Source organism: Crinia signifera, chromosome 7, assembly GCF_055691185.1.
Source record: "Crinia signifera chromosome 7, ASM5569118v1, whole genome shotgun sequence".
NCBI classification, from domain to species: Eukaryota; Metazoa; Chordata; class Amphibia; order Anura; family Myobatrachidae; genus Crinia; species Crinia signifera.
This window is the reverse complement of record NC_139223.1, coordinates 95,874,235-95,889,177: the sequence shown is the minus strand read 5'-3', so window position 1 is coordinate 95,889,177 and position 14,943 is coordinate 95,874,235. Positions and strand designations below refer to the sequence as shown.

At 47.1% G+C, this 14,943-nt stretch overlaps 1 protein-coding gene across 1 annotated transcript in view; it reads left to right on the top strand.

Moving 5' to 3' along the window:
• Positions 1-14,943, top strand: part of WDR75 (WD repeat domain 75) — a 334,745-nt gene that overhangs the window by 47,555 nt on the left and 272,247 nt on the right. The window contains exons 3-4 of the mRNA XM_083153502.1: positions 14,585-14,650; positions 14,745-14,841. Of these exons, the coding sequence (XP_083009628.1) occupies positions 14,585-14,650; positions 14,745-14,841 (163 nt within the window). The remainder of the gene's footprint in view (positions 1-14,584; positions 14,651-14,744; positions 14,842-14,943) is intronic.

Sequence of the window (14,943 nt, the reverse complement as noted above, 5' to 3'; positions counted from 1 at the left end):
ACTTGAACAACTTACAACACACAGAACACTCACCTATGTAGATAACCAAAAGACAGTCCCAGTCAGCGTTGCTGCGCTGCCTGCTCCATGCCCCCATTCACTTCCTGCCGGGCCAGTCACATGGTGGGGACCGAGATACCACTCACACCAGGATCCCCGTGCAAGCGTCTTGGTTGCTGGGCAACCTGACAGCGCAGATCGCTGTGGCTGGGAAACACAAGAAAACACACCATAGTGAAAACATAGCAAAGTTACGTGCAATAATATACAAGAATGATACAATCAACTGAGTTTCAGCAAACATGGAAAAAAGGGGGAGAGACACAAGGCAAATGTTATAAAGACATATTAAAGAAAAATGTTGAATGAAATGTGCTCGTTTAATCCTTTGGGTGATACAGTCTGCAGCCTGAAGATCCACCGAGACTCCAACTGTAGGAGTTTTTTATTCCTGTCACCTCCTCGGATATTTTCCGGGACATGGTCAATTATAGTATAGCGTAGGCTAGCTAGATTGTGCTTCAGAAGGGCGAAGTGCTTCGCCACTGGCTGATCGTTGGATTTATTGTTCAGAGCAGCCCTGATGGCTGAGCGATGTTGGGCGATTTCTTTCGCGGAACGTCCGGTTCGTTTTACCGATATAACATAGTCCACATGGACATTTTGAGAAGGTAAACAACGAAGGAGCTGGTACATGTCAAAGCGTGTTTGATTTTGAACTTGACTCCTGAGTGTGGATGGCAGAATGTCTTAGTGGTGGTCATCGCATTGCAAGTGATATAGCCTGTACATTTGTAACAACTGCCGGGTTTAACTCGTGTATTCGGCGGAATTCGGGAGGATAGGTCGGTCCTGACGACCCAGTCACGTATGTTGCCGCCTCTGGTGTAGCATGTCATCAGGTGAGTCTTTTTCAATGTGGATAAATCTTTATCATTCTGGACCAGTGGCCAAAGTACCTTGGAGGTTGCTTTGATGGTCTCATCAGCAGTATTAAAGGAACGGACCCAGCCTAATTTATCTGATTTTATGATATCTTTAGTGCGTCTGACGAGAGTGACACGAGGCAGGTTGTCGATCTTGCTCTGGACTGGCTCAGAGGTACAATTCACGACCATCATGTCTGACATTAATTCTAAGGATTGCCCAATCAAATTTACCTTCTGCATGAGCCAAACATCGGTATATTACCTAGATGTGTGCATTAATATCCTTGAAGGCAATATCAGTACTTGCATCTACTCAAAAAGTACAGATCGAAACACCTTGCTGGAAGCCCAAAGTCACCATCCACCGGCCCTCAAACGTGGTCTTCCTTTCTCCCAACTCCTGCGCGTTAAGAGGATAACAAGTGCACCAGAGTCCCTGGAACCAGCACTTGACAACATGATTGCCAGATTCAAGCAGCGCGGCTATCGGAACACTATCTTGAAGAATGCAAGAGACAAGATCGACAACCTGCCTCGTGTCGACACTCTAGTCAGACGCACTAAAGATATCATAAAATCGGATAAATTAGGCTGGGTCCGTTCCTTTAATACTGCTGATGAGACCATCAAAGCAACCTCCAAGGTACTTTGGCCACTGGTCCAGAATGATAAAGATTTATCCACATTGAAAAAGACTCACTTGATGACATGCTACACCAGAGGCCGCAACATACGTGACTGGGTCGTCAGGACCGACCTATCCTCCCGAATACACGAGTTAAACCCGGCGGTTGTTACAAATGTACAGGCTGTATCACTTGCAATGCGATGACCACCACTAAGACATTCTGCCATCCACACTCAGGAGTCAAGTTCAAAATCAAACACGCTTTGACATGTACCAGCTCCTTTGTTGTTTACCTTCTCAAATGTCCATGTGGACTATGTTATATCGGTAAAACGATCCGGACGTTCCGCGAAAGAATCGCCCAACATCGCTCAGCCATCAGGGCTGCTCTGAACAATAAATCCAACGATCAGCTAGTGGCGAAGCACTTCGCCCTTCTGAAGCACAATGTAGCTAGCCTACGCTATACTATAATTGACCATGTCCCGGAAAATATCCGAGGAGGCGACAGGAAGAAAAAACTCCTACAGTTGGAGTCCCGCTGGATCTTCAGGCTGCAGACTGTTTCACCCAAAGGATTAAATGAGCAAATTTCATTCAACATTTTTCGTTAATATGTCTTTATAACATTTGCCTTGTGTCTCTCCCCCTTTTTTCCATGTTTGCTGAAACTCAGTTGATTGTATCATTCTTGTATATTCTTGCACGTAACTTTGCTATGTTTTCACTATGGTGTGTTTTCTCGTGTTTCCCAGCCACAGCAATCTGAGCTGTCAGATTGCCCAGCAACCAAGACGCTTGCACGGGAATCCTGGTGTGAGTGGTATCTCGGTCCCCACCATGTGACTGGCCCGGCAGAAAGTGAATGGGGGCGTGGAGCAGGCAGCGCAGCAACGCTGACTGGGACTGTCTGTTGGTTATCTACTTAGGTGAGTGTTGTAAGTTGTTCTAATACCTTGAAAACGGAGTAAAATCCAAAATGTCGGTCTACAACCACGCTTATTTTCATTTTTTCAAGTCCAGTGGAGTGCCACACCATCTACAGTCTATTACCTTCTCTGTGTGCAGCACCCGGGCAGCTGTTCTCCCTGCATCGTATATAGGATAAGGTGCATGTGGAAGAGAGTAAGAAGGAGCGCACAATGAGTAAATTTAAAAGCAATTTACTAAAAGGTGTAATATCTCACATACATCATAGTAAAAGGCAATCGGCTCAGAGGTCACCGTGTCACGCGGCACACTGCAATCTGGATGCGGGAGAGCGACTCGGGCAGATGGTAAGTAGAAAAACAGCGGCGTCAGCGTGTACCAGCAGGAGAGCTCAGACGGGACAGCGTACACGATCCTGTATGTCAGAAGACCCCGCCACGCTGTCCCGTCTGAGCTCTCCTGCTGGTACACACTGACGCCGCTGCTGTTCTACTTACCATCTGCCTGAGTCGCTCTCCCACATCCAGATTGCAGTGTGCCGCGGTGACCTCTGAGCTGATTGCCTTTTACTATGATGTTTGTTAAATATTACACATATATATATATTCAGTGATTTTCAACCTTTTTACCTTGCGGCACACTAAATAAGATTTTAAAATTGCCAAGGCACACCATGAGATCCCCACAGGGCAAAACACATTGGCCCCCACAAAAAAAACCAAACCTATTGTCCCCATATAAAAAACAAACCCACTGGTAACACAAATAAAATACATTGGCCCTTTAAAAGAAAAGACCAGTAAATAACACTTGAACGGGTGATGGCTGTAAACTAGTTTGGGCATCTCTAGATCTGGAGGCACACTTGAGAACAGCTCAAGGCACACTAGTGTGCCACGGCACAGTGGTTGAAAAACACTGATATAGGGGTTCCCCAACCTGCGCTCAAAGAGAATAGGAGCATAGGTAGGAAATAGGTATGAAAGAAAAAAGGTTTCAGAGGGTGCTATATAATGATGTATTTATTTTAACAATACTCAATGTAATGGTTCAATTCAGAGGACATAAAAAATACTTTAAATGACATAAGACACATATATGTGTATTACAAAATGTACAGTTTTGGTTGTATATAGACACTTCAATTTTTTTGCACTTAAATCTCCTTTAACAGATTGTTACTCGCTGTTAATACTGTTCTTTGACTGTTGGTTAGTAGGAGTTTAGTCGGTTAGGATGTGGAGCCCACATCCTAACAAAAAATGTAAGTGTCTATATACAACCAAAACTGTACATTTTGTAATACACATATGTGTCTTTTTTATGTCATTTTTAAAGTATTTTTTATTCAGGGTGCATTCAGTGTAGCGCTTGGCCCCTTCGGTGCTGGGTGCTGCGGTATAAAGAATGGGCAAGTTTTGGTGTTCAAAAAAAGGTTTACTGGTAGTAATGCAGATAATACACACGGGTACAAATATGCACAGTAACAGTAATGGGATATATTACAGACAGTGGTGACAAATACATGGGGGGGTTGGGGTGAAAAGTCCCAGTCCGATTGGTCCCCAGAGGTTGAACTAGATGCGGGGTCTGGGGTAGAACAATGGGGGTGTGCGGGGGGTGGTGGTGGGGGATGGGGTTTCTTTGCTTGGGGGTCGGCTGGCGGTGTGCACAGGTGCGGCGTCCCGCTTGTCTGTGCGGTGGTCTTGGAGCTTGCGGTCCTGCTGGTTTGCGTGACGGGTTTGCTGGTGCCCGGCTTCTGTTCAGAGGTCGTTGGTGGGCGCGGGGTGTTAGGAGGTAGCTGGGGTATGGAGGAGTGGCTGACTAGGTCTGGGCGCTCCGTGTGCTTCCTTCTCCCGGGCCGGATTGACTAAGTCCGGTGTCTGGCTGTACGCCGTCTACCTTGTTAGTCGGAGGCCGCGGTCAGGGGCATGGAGCGTCTGGCAGAGGTCGCGAGCGGGAGTTAGGCTGGTGTGCGTCTCCCCCGTTGCGAGTCCTTGCCGACGGACCCTGGCTACTCACCTCCTCCTGTTCCCGTCCTGGTCTTCCCTCAGGTTTGCCGATGCTTCTCTCTGTTACAGTGTTGGCCGGGCGGTCTCTTCCACGCAGTCTCTGTCAGGTCCTGCACGCTTCTGTTGGTTCTCGCGGTGCTCCCACTCGCCAGTATTCTTTCTCTGGGTTACTTGGGGTGGGTGGTATTTGTTTGCTGCTCGGTGTCCTCCAACGCGTTTCGGCCTGGTGCTGGCCTTCTTCTGGGGAGATTTACAGTTTCTTTGGTTTGTCTGTCTGAAGTAGGTTGGGGGCGGGTCTTCTCAGTCGGTTGTCCGTCTTTTGATTGGTGCTGCAGACTTGGTGTGTGTCTGTGTGGTGATTGGTGCTTAGGTCCATCAATCACTAGGTGTTCTTCATGCCGTTCCTGTGGTTCCCTCTCTCTCAATCTTGGGGTTGCTCATGGTAACCGGGTTTTCTCTATCATTCTTATGGGATACAGGGAAGTCGTTTTTAACGATGGGGAAAAGAGCTTATCCGAAGGAGACAGGCACATATAAAACTTTATACAGGGTGTACTGGCTCCTCCCCTCTGCTCCCCTCCCTCTAGCTTCAGTTTGAGAACTGTGCCTCAGGAGAAGCACGCATCAGGAAGAGCTCCAGAGAGTTTTATCTTCTGTTTTATTTCTTTATTATTTTGGGGCTGCTGTTTGGACTTAACAGCAGTCCTGCGTCGTGGGAGACTAGGGGAAGGGTTCAGCTGCTGGCCACTTCAAGGTACCGAGCTGTCCCTGCCACAGGACCACCGTCCTGAGTGGGTGCTGTTACCGCGGGCATTGCGCTTCAGCGCGCACACCCCTGGCATGCCGCACACCCCTAGTCCAGTCTGAAGACGTCAGTGGTGAGTATTACCCCGGGGTCCCCCTCCGTGGGGTCCCCGGGTTACTGTGCGGCAAGATGGCGGCGGTATGGCGGTGCCCTGCACAGGGACCGCGTAACCCCCTGCCTACACTGGGACAGGATACTGCCTCCTGTATTGTCCAGGGCAGTTACCAAAGAGGTTTGGACATTCCCCAATGTCAGTCTCAGTATAAAACGCAGGTAAGCTCCGGCGCCATTACGCTGGGCGGAGCTTACCCAGTGTGAGACCAGCTCTGTGAGGGCGCCAAAACCTGCTTCCTGCTTCTTCCCTGGCTGCTGGAAACGCCATTGTACTGCTCCAGACACTCCTCAGCGGTGTGCATCAGAGGGAATCTGCTTGCAGAGACAGCTTCAGGTTTTTCAGCGCTTGTGTCCTTGTACACTTGCCTGCATACACTGTATAGTACTGTTATTGAACTGTACTGTTTTACCAGCTCTTATAATCGGAGAGCTAAGGTTATCTGGTGTATTGGTCTCCTCTATTATCCTCTGTACACCCCCCCCCCCACTGGCTTGTTAAGCGGTACAGATCAGATAAAACTACACATAGTAATTATCTGGATAAATCACAGTGTGAGGTGTGTGAGGGGAGACTGTTTGTTTGTCACAATGGTGAGGAAACTTACATGTATGGTGTGCAGTGATAAGTTTGTGCCAGCATCTTCATCACAGGTTACTTGTGAGACATGTATGTCCCCACAAAGTACTGGGGTTCCCCCACAGCTTACTGGGCAGCAGAGTAGCACACAGGACAGCTCACAAGAGCCTGCCTGGGCAACAGGAATGAAAGCCATGCTTGAAACTGTGACTACACAGCTAACTGCTACTGCAGCTCAGACCCAGAGAGTACAGAGGGAGCTGGCTATCCTCTCTGCCAGAGTTGATATAATCACTCCTACCCCTGGGGATACTCGTAAGAGAAGGGCCCCCTCTCAAACCCCTGATTCTGGGGCTGATGATGGGGATGACGATGATGATGTGGATGATGCAGACGCAGGTGATGAGGAGCCTGATGCTTCACAGTCACTGTTGCGGGGCACAGAGCCATTAATTATGGCAATCAGGGAGGTGTTGGACCTTCCCTTAGCTGAATCCACAGTAGGGGATGCCTATTTTGCTACTCAGAAAAAGCAACAGGTTGTTTTCCCTGAACAGTCTGACCTGGAAAGTACATTCAAGTCAGCGTGGAATAACCCAGAACAGAGGTTTAAAGTGGCTAAAAAGTTTAAATCCACGTTCCCCGTTGATCCTGAGGGACGTAAGGTGTGGGAGGAGCCACCAGAGGTTGACTCTTCTGTGTCTCGCTTAGCAAAAAAGATGGTGCTTCCAGTACCAGGGTCGTCTTCACTGAAAGACGCCACGGACAGAAAGGTTGAAAACACCCTTAAGTCCATTTTTACTGCGAGTGGCGTGTGTCAGCGTCCTGTCTTAGCAAGTTGTTATATGGCTAAGTCTATATACACGTGGGCCTCACAGATCCAGGAAGGTCTTCTGGGTGACATGACAGTAGCACAGGTGTCTGAGAAATTACACCATATTCAGGACACAGCTAAAGTTCTGTGTGAAGCGCAGAAGGAGCCATTAACGGCTGTAACTCAGCCATGGCGGTGTCAGGGCGCAGATCCCTCTGGCTGCGGCAGTGGGTAGCTGACGCTGACTCCAAACGGAGTGTAGAAAACCTCCCCTTCACAGGTGGCCGGTTGTTTGGGAGTGATTTAGACGAATTAATCTCTAAAGCCACGGCAGGGAAGTCCACTTTCCTACCATCAACTCCACAGGTGCTGAAGCGTCCTTTTCAATCTCACTCCCAGCAGTCCTTTCGGGCAAGTAAATTCCGCCCTAAAGCCAGGGGTGGTTCAAATGCTGCAAGAGGCTCCCGTGGTAAATTCAGGAAGCCTTCTGCTTCGGCCACCGCAGAGCGGCCATCCAGGGCAGCTGCAGGTAAACCCGCAGCATGACGGTGGGGCTCCACCATTAGCTCCGGCAGAGGTGGGAGCCAGACTGGCGTTCTTCGGCCAGGTTTGGGAAGCCTCGTGCCTCAATACTTGGGTGCAGGCTCTTATTACGCACGGCTACAAGCTGGAGTTTGCAGTACAGCCACCTCAGAGGTTCTTCAAATCAGGCCTCCCAGCGTCCCCAGAGGACCAAGTGGTGTTGCAGCAAGCAATCCAAAAGCTGGTACAGGCCAAGGTGATAACCCTGGTCCCTCCCCTAGAGAGGGGGCAGGGTTATTACTCGAATTTATTTGTAGTTCCAAAACCGGACGGGACAGTACGCCCGATTCTGAATTTAAAATCCCTGAATCCCTTCTTGAAAGTGACCAAATTCAAGATGGAGTCCTTGCGGGCCGTGATAGCGGCACTGGAGGAAGGGGAGTTCTTGGCGTCCTTAGACGTGAAGGACGCCTACCTTCACATCCCAATATGGGCCCCTCATCAGAAATACCTGAGGTTTGCGCTGTTGAACGATCACTATCAGTTTCGCGCACTGCCGTTTGGCCTGTCCTCAGCCCTGCGCATATTCACCAAGGTGATGGCGGAGATGATGGTGGTTTTAAGGAAGAAGGGTATCTGCGTGATACCATACTTGGCCGACCTGCTGGTAAAGGCGCAGTCGCCAGAGGAATTGCAGACAGCCTTACAGGTTACCATACAGACCCTGTCGGGTCATGGTTGGCTCCTGAACTTGACAAAGTCGTCTCTGATCCCTTCACAGAGACTCCAGTTCCTGGGGATGGTGATGGACACGGCTCTCATGAGTGTCCCTGCCACAGGACAAGGTGTTAGACATCCAGCAACTGGTCACAGACTTGTTGAAAACCCCCCAGGTGACGGTGCACCAGTGCATTGTCTTATTAGGAAAGATGGTTGCCTCTTTCGAGGCTCTCCAATTCGGGAGGTTTCACAGCAGGATTTTCCAGCTCGACCTCCTGGGAAAGTGGTCCGGTTCTCACCGCCAAATGCACCGGCGGATTGTATTGTCATCTCGGACCAGACTGTCGCTACAGTGGTGGCTCCACACGCCCAACCTTATGGCAGGGCGTCGGATTAGCATCCAGGATTGGGTCTTAGTCACCACGGATGCGAGCCTCACGGGATGGGGTGCAGTGACCATGGGTCAGTCCTTTCAGCGCAAGTGGACCCTATGGGAAACACGCCTCCATATCAACAACCTGGAGTTACGTGCTGTGTATTACGCACTTCTGAAGGCGACCCCTCTCCTCAGCGGTCAGGCGGTCCGCATCCAATCAGACAATGCCACTACTGTGGCATTCCTGAACAGACAGGGCGGGACCAAAAGCAGGCCCTGTATGAGGGAAGCATCGAAGATCCTGTCCTGGGCAGAGCGTCACTGTCAGGCGCTCTCGGCCATATTCATACCCGGGGTGGACAACTGGGAAGCAGACTTCCTCAGTCGCCACGAGCTCCATCCCAGGGAATGGAGTCTACACCACCAGGTATTCAGTTCTCTGGTGGCTCGGTGGGGGACCCCACTGGTAGACTTGATGGCATCAAGAAACAATTGGAAAGTATCCAGGTACTTCTCGAGGGCAAGGGACCCTCAGGCAGAAGGAGTGGACGCCCTCTCCATACCGTGGACGTTCAACAGCCTGGTGTATGTCTTCCCACCGATTCCCCTAGTGGCTCGGGTGCTAAGGAAGATAAGAAGAGACGGAACCGAGGTGATTCTGGTGGCTCCGGACTGGCCACGAAGAGCGTGGTACCCGGAGCTTCTAAGTCTACAAAGAGACTCGTGGCGCCTACCTCTGCAAAGAGACCTACTCATGCAAGGACCGTGCGTCTTCCAGGCCTTGGAACAGCTGCGTTTGACAGCCTGGAAGTTGAACGGCAGATCCTAACTCAGAAGGGGTTTCACACTTCGGTCATCAAAACTATGACAAGTGCAAGAAAACCGGTAACGGCTGCACATTACCACCATATCTGGAAAAGATATGTGGGTTGGTGTGAACAGGAAAAGTTTACTCCTTCAGAGTTTAAACTGGAAAGGTTTCTTAGATTTCTCCAAGCAGGTCTGGATCTGGGCCTACATTTAGGCTCTTTGAAGGTGCAGGTATCTGCACTATCTGTCTTTTTACAGAAGAAGCTGGCTAATATACCTGAAGTGCAGACATTTCTGCAAGGAGTATTGCATATACAGCCTCCTTTTGTGGCCCCTACTCCACCGTGGGACTTGGATGTCGTTCTGACGTTCCTAAAATCCTCCTGGTTTGAGCCATTGGAGGAAATTGATCTGAAATATCTGACTTGGAAGACGGTGGTCTTACTAGCCCTAGCTTCGGCTAGGAGGGTCTCGGAGCTAGGAGCATTAACTTGCAAGAGCCCTTATTTGATATTCTATGAAGACAGAGCAGAATTACGCACTAATCCGCGTTTTCTGCCCAAAGTGGTGTCTGCGTTCCATGTGAACCAGCCAATTGTGGTTCCTGCTGGTGGGCCTCATTCTGAGGTGCCAACGTCTTTGGATGTGGTAAGGATTCTCCGTGTCTACATCAGGAGAACAGCGAGGATTCGCAAGACTGATGGACTTTTTGTCCTCTATGATGCCCAAAAGATTGGGCGTCCTGCTTCCAAGCAGTCTATTGCACGATGGATCTGTGCAACCATTAAACAGGCTTATGTGGTAGCAAAGCTTCCCATGCCTGCTGGGGTGAAAGCCCACTCAACTCGTTCAGTGGGGACTTCCTGGGCGGCTGCCCGAGGAGTATCGGCCTTACAATTGTGTAGAGCTGCCACATGGTCAGGCCAACACACTTTTGTCAAATTTTACAAGTTTGACGCTCTGGCCACTGAAGATACTCAGTTTGGGCAAGCGGTGCTGCGGCAATAGGTTCCGCACAATCCCGCCCGTTCTGATATCTTTGGTATATCCCCATCGTTAAGAACGACTTCCCTGTATCCCATAAGAATGATAGAGAAAATAGGATTTTAATACCTACCGGTAAATCCTTTTCTCAAAGTTCTTATGGGATACAGGGCGCCCGCCTCTGTGCGGAGGTTTGCCTTGCTCACTTAGTGAGATAGGGACCAATAATGGGTCCGTCTGTTACCTTTTGTTCTTTGCGGACATAAAGGTGTAGGTTACCAAGGTAACTTACGGTTACATAGTGTACCTTAAAGGTCCACGGGTGTAGATTGTCACTTAGGTGATACTTCTTATACATTGTTCCAGTTGGAACACAGTTCAAAAGAGTTGTCATGTTAACAAATTCTTAGGCCTTAGATTTCCCAGGTTCTGGGGTTGCTAATGTGGTCTATGTACGTTGAATGTATGATGGGTGTGCTGGATGAATCTCACCACGGTAAATATACACATATTCCTCTCATATTGTTCTTCTCCTTCGGCACAGTTCACTTAACTGAAGCTAGAGGGAGGGGAGCAGAGGGGAGGAGCCAGTACACCCTGTATAAAGTTTTATATGTGCCTGTCTCCTTCGGATAAGCTCTTTTCCCCATCGTTAAAAACGACTTCCCTGTATCCCATAAGAACTTCGAGAAAAGGATTTACCGGTAGGTATTAAAATTCTATTTTCTTGTTTCTCCGTTGTGCTGGGTGGGTTTAAAGAGATTCCGTGTCGCTGCGGTTTTGGCTTCTGGCATAAGTTAAATCAATGGTGGATTTAGGCGTCATTTGGGTTGAGCACTAAATTGGATCGTGCCAGCTGCAGTGAGGGTGGCCGGTGGTGCGGTGGATTGTATGTACATGAGACGTAGTCGGTGTCATATATAGTATGAATACGTTGTGTTAAGGCTGCCGCAATTTAAGTTGCAGAGGGAGATACATTGATGACATTAATATAGCTGAAGGGCATGGTGTCATGATGTATTTATAGGTATAGGTAAAAGCGGGGGGGGGCAGGGGTTAGGGAGGGGGGGGCAAAAAACTTCAAGGGGGTGGTAGTGTGATCCTGGAGTTGGTGATGTTAGTGTCCATGGTGGTTACTGTTAATTGTTTAGTTGATTCAGGTGGGTTATTTCTTTTTCCCCACTATGGATTTGACTTCGTTGTCCAGGTTGAGGCCTCGTGGGTTCAGTGTTTTGAGCTTGTACATCCATCTAAGTTCTGTCTTGTTCAGGAGTTGTGTGTAGTCTCCTCCTCTCCAGTTCCGTTTTACCATTTCGATTTCGATGAATGTAAGGTGTTTGGGGTCACTTTTGTGGTGTTCTTTGAAGTGCTGTGATAGATTATGGTCCTCAAATTCCTTCTTAATGTTTCGGATGTGTTCATTGATGCGTAAAATGAGGGTTTTATTGATGAGGGTTCTGGTTGTTCTTCCTACATATTGCTTCCTGTAGGGGCATTCTAGAAGGTAGATCACCCCTTTGTTTTCGCAGGTGATTTGGTTTTTGATTTGATATGTTTTTCCTGTTGTTGCTGATGTGAAGGCTTCCTTTGGTTTTGTGCTGAGCTGTTTCTGGTTTCTGCACCCGGTGCATTGGCCGCAATAGTAGAAGCCTTTGGAGGGTTCTGTCCCATTGATTGTGCCTTGTTTCTTCTGTTTGGGTGGAATGCAGCTGTGGACTAATTTGTCTTTTATGTTAGGTGCCTTACTGTATATGACTTTGGGTTTGTCTTGGATGTGTTCGTTCAGTTGTTCGTCCTGTAGGAGTAAAGGCCAGTGCTTCCTAAGGATCTTTTTGTATTTTTGTTGCTTGTTCTGAGTAGTTTGTAATGAAGAGTGGTATTCCTGGTTCTTTCTTGTTATCTTTGTTCTTGTATGTGAGTAGGCTCTTCCTTTCTATGTCTTCTACTTCTTTATGTGCTTTCTTCAGGTGTTCGTTGTCGTATTGTTTCTCTCTGAACTGGGTTGTTAGTTCGTTGCTCTGTTCGTGGAAATCTGTCAGTCTTGAGCAGTTCTGGCGTAATCTAATGTATTGGCTTTTGGGTATGGTTTGCAGCCACTGTGGATGGTGCCCGTTTGTGGAGAGTATGAAGCTGTTCACGTCGACTTTTTTCCTATATGTTTTGGTATGTATTTTCTGGTCTTCAATAAAGATTTTCAGGTCGAGGAAGTTGACTTCTGTTTTGCTATATTCCGTGGTGAATCTTAGGTTGTTTATGTTGCTGTTAATGTGTTTGAGGAAGAGTTGAAGTGATTCTTCCATCCCCTTCCAGATGAACAGGACGTCATCTATATATCTGTTCCATGTGATCAGGTTCTCTTTCCAGTTGTGCCCATTCCAGATGTGCTCGTCTTCCCACCAGCCCATGAACAGATTTGCGTAGCTCGGTGCGAATTTCGTACCCATTGCGGTCCCTGTGGTCTGTAGGTAAAACTGGTTCTCGAACCAAATGGTATCTTATGCTCTCCCTGCCCTGCTCGATCACCACGGAATATTGCAAAACAGAAGTCAACTTCCTCGACCTGAAAATCTTTATTGAAGACCAGAAAATACATACCAAAACATATAGGAAAAAAGTCGACGTGAACAGCTTCATCCTCTCCACAAGCGGGCACCATCCACAGTGGCTGCAAACTATACCCAAAAGCCAATACATTAGATTACGCCGGAACTGCTCAAGACTGACCGATTTCCACGAACAGAGCAACGAACTAACAACCCAGTTCAGAGAGAAAAAATACGACAACGAACACTTGAAGAAAGCACATAAAGTAGTAGAAGACATAGAAAGGAAGAGCCTACTCACATACAAGAACAAAGATAACAAGAAAGAACCAGGAATACCACTCTTCATCATGAACTACTCAGAACAAGCAACAAAAATACAAAAGATCCTTAGGAAGCACTGGCCTTTACTCCTACAGGACGAACAACTGAACGAACATATCCAAGACAAACCCAAAGTCATATACAGAAAGGCGCCTAACATAAAAGACAGATTAGTCCACAGCTGCATTCCACCCAAACAGAAGAAACAAGGCACAATCAATGGGACAGAACCCTCCAAAGGCTTTTACTATTGCGGCCAATGCACCGGGTCCAGAAACAGCTCAGCACAAAACCAAAGGAAGCCTTCACATCAGCAACAACAGGAAAAACATATCAAATCAAGAGCCAAATCACCTGCGAAAACAAAGGGGTGATCTACCTTCTAGAATGCCCCTGCGGGAAGCAATATGTAGGAAGAACAACCAGAACCATCAAGACACGCATCAATGAACACATCCGAAACATTAAGAAGGAATTTGAGGACCATAATCTATCACAGCACTTCAAAGAATACCACAAAAGTGACCCCAAACACCTTACATTCATCGGAATCGAAATGGTAACACGGAACTGGAGAGGAGGAGACTACACACAACTCCTGAACAAGACAGAACTTAGATGGATGTACGAGCTCAAAACACTGAACCCACAAGGCCTCAACCTGGACAACGAAGTCAAATCCATAGTGGGGAAAAAGAAATAACCCACCCGAATAGACTAAACAATTAAAAGTAACCACCATGGACACTAACATCACCAACTCCAGGATCACACTACCACCCCCTTGAAGTTTTTTGAACACCAAAACTTGCCCATTCTTTATACCGCAGCACCCAGCACCGAAGGGGCCAAGCGCTACACTGAATCCACCCTGAATTACGTACCCCCAATTGGACCAGTCAACCAATAAGTGAAGCAGCTAACCCCGACCACCGGGTACAGTGCGCAGGGACCCGAAAAAACCTAAATTATTTTTTATGTTCTCTGAATTGAACCATTACATTGAGTTTTGTTAAAATAAATACATCATTATATAGCACCCTCTGAAACCTTTTTTCTTTCATATATATCTATATCTAAGTGTTTGATTGGTAATGTCCACAGAAGTAGTAGAGTGCTTATTGATGTTGAAAGAGGCCACGTAAGGGCAAAGTACAAAATTATACTCTCATTCGGGTTCAGAGTTTGTTTTTACTTCAGTAAAATCCCAGCGCTGTGTAGATATTTGTTGTTGTTCTTTAATAGCCCCACCTCCATATTTGATGTACATTGTGTGTGATTAGTGAGTAGTTGCCTTTTCTCTTTTTTTCTTTTAAATCAGTTTCTGAGACATTTTATGCTAGAACTGTAGAAAATCAGGATGATCTGTACTTTTAGTGATTTGTTACTAGATGTGCTGGAGCAAACATAATTTTATTAGTTATTTCTTGTCATGTGATAAAATTATATTTCATTACAGTAATATGAAAGTAATGAAATTTTTTCTTAATTCACAGCTCTACTCTTGCTCATTGGATGGTACTGTTAAATTGTGGGATTTCATGGATGGTATACTGATAAAGGTATATATGTTTCCACTTTCAGTAGTTTATAATATTGAAAACTTTCTGTTCACAAATGAACAATTGCATTTGAATAATCATTTTTGCATTTCAGACTTTCTTAATAGAATTAAAAATGTTTGGCTTTTATCCATCTCCCAGAGAAGATTCCGTATATGTTATAACTCTGCAAAGTAATAATGAAGCTTCAGGTTGGTGTCCTCCCTTGCTTTTGTATTACTGTGATTGTTTTGAGTGTGGTCTAATTTTCAGTGTTCCTTGCTCTACTTGCAAACATTGGCCCTTATTTTGGT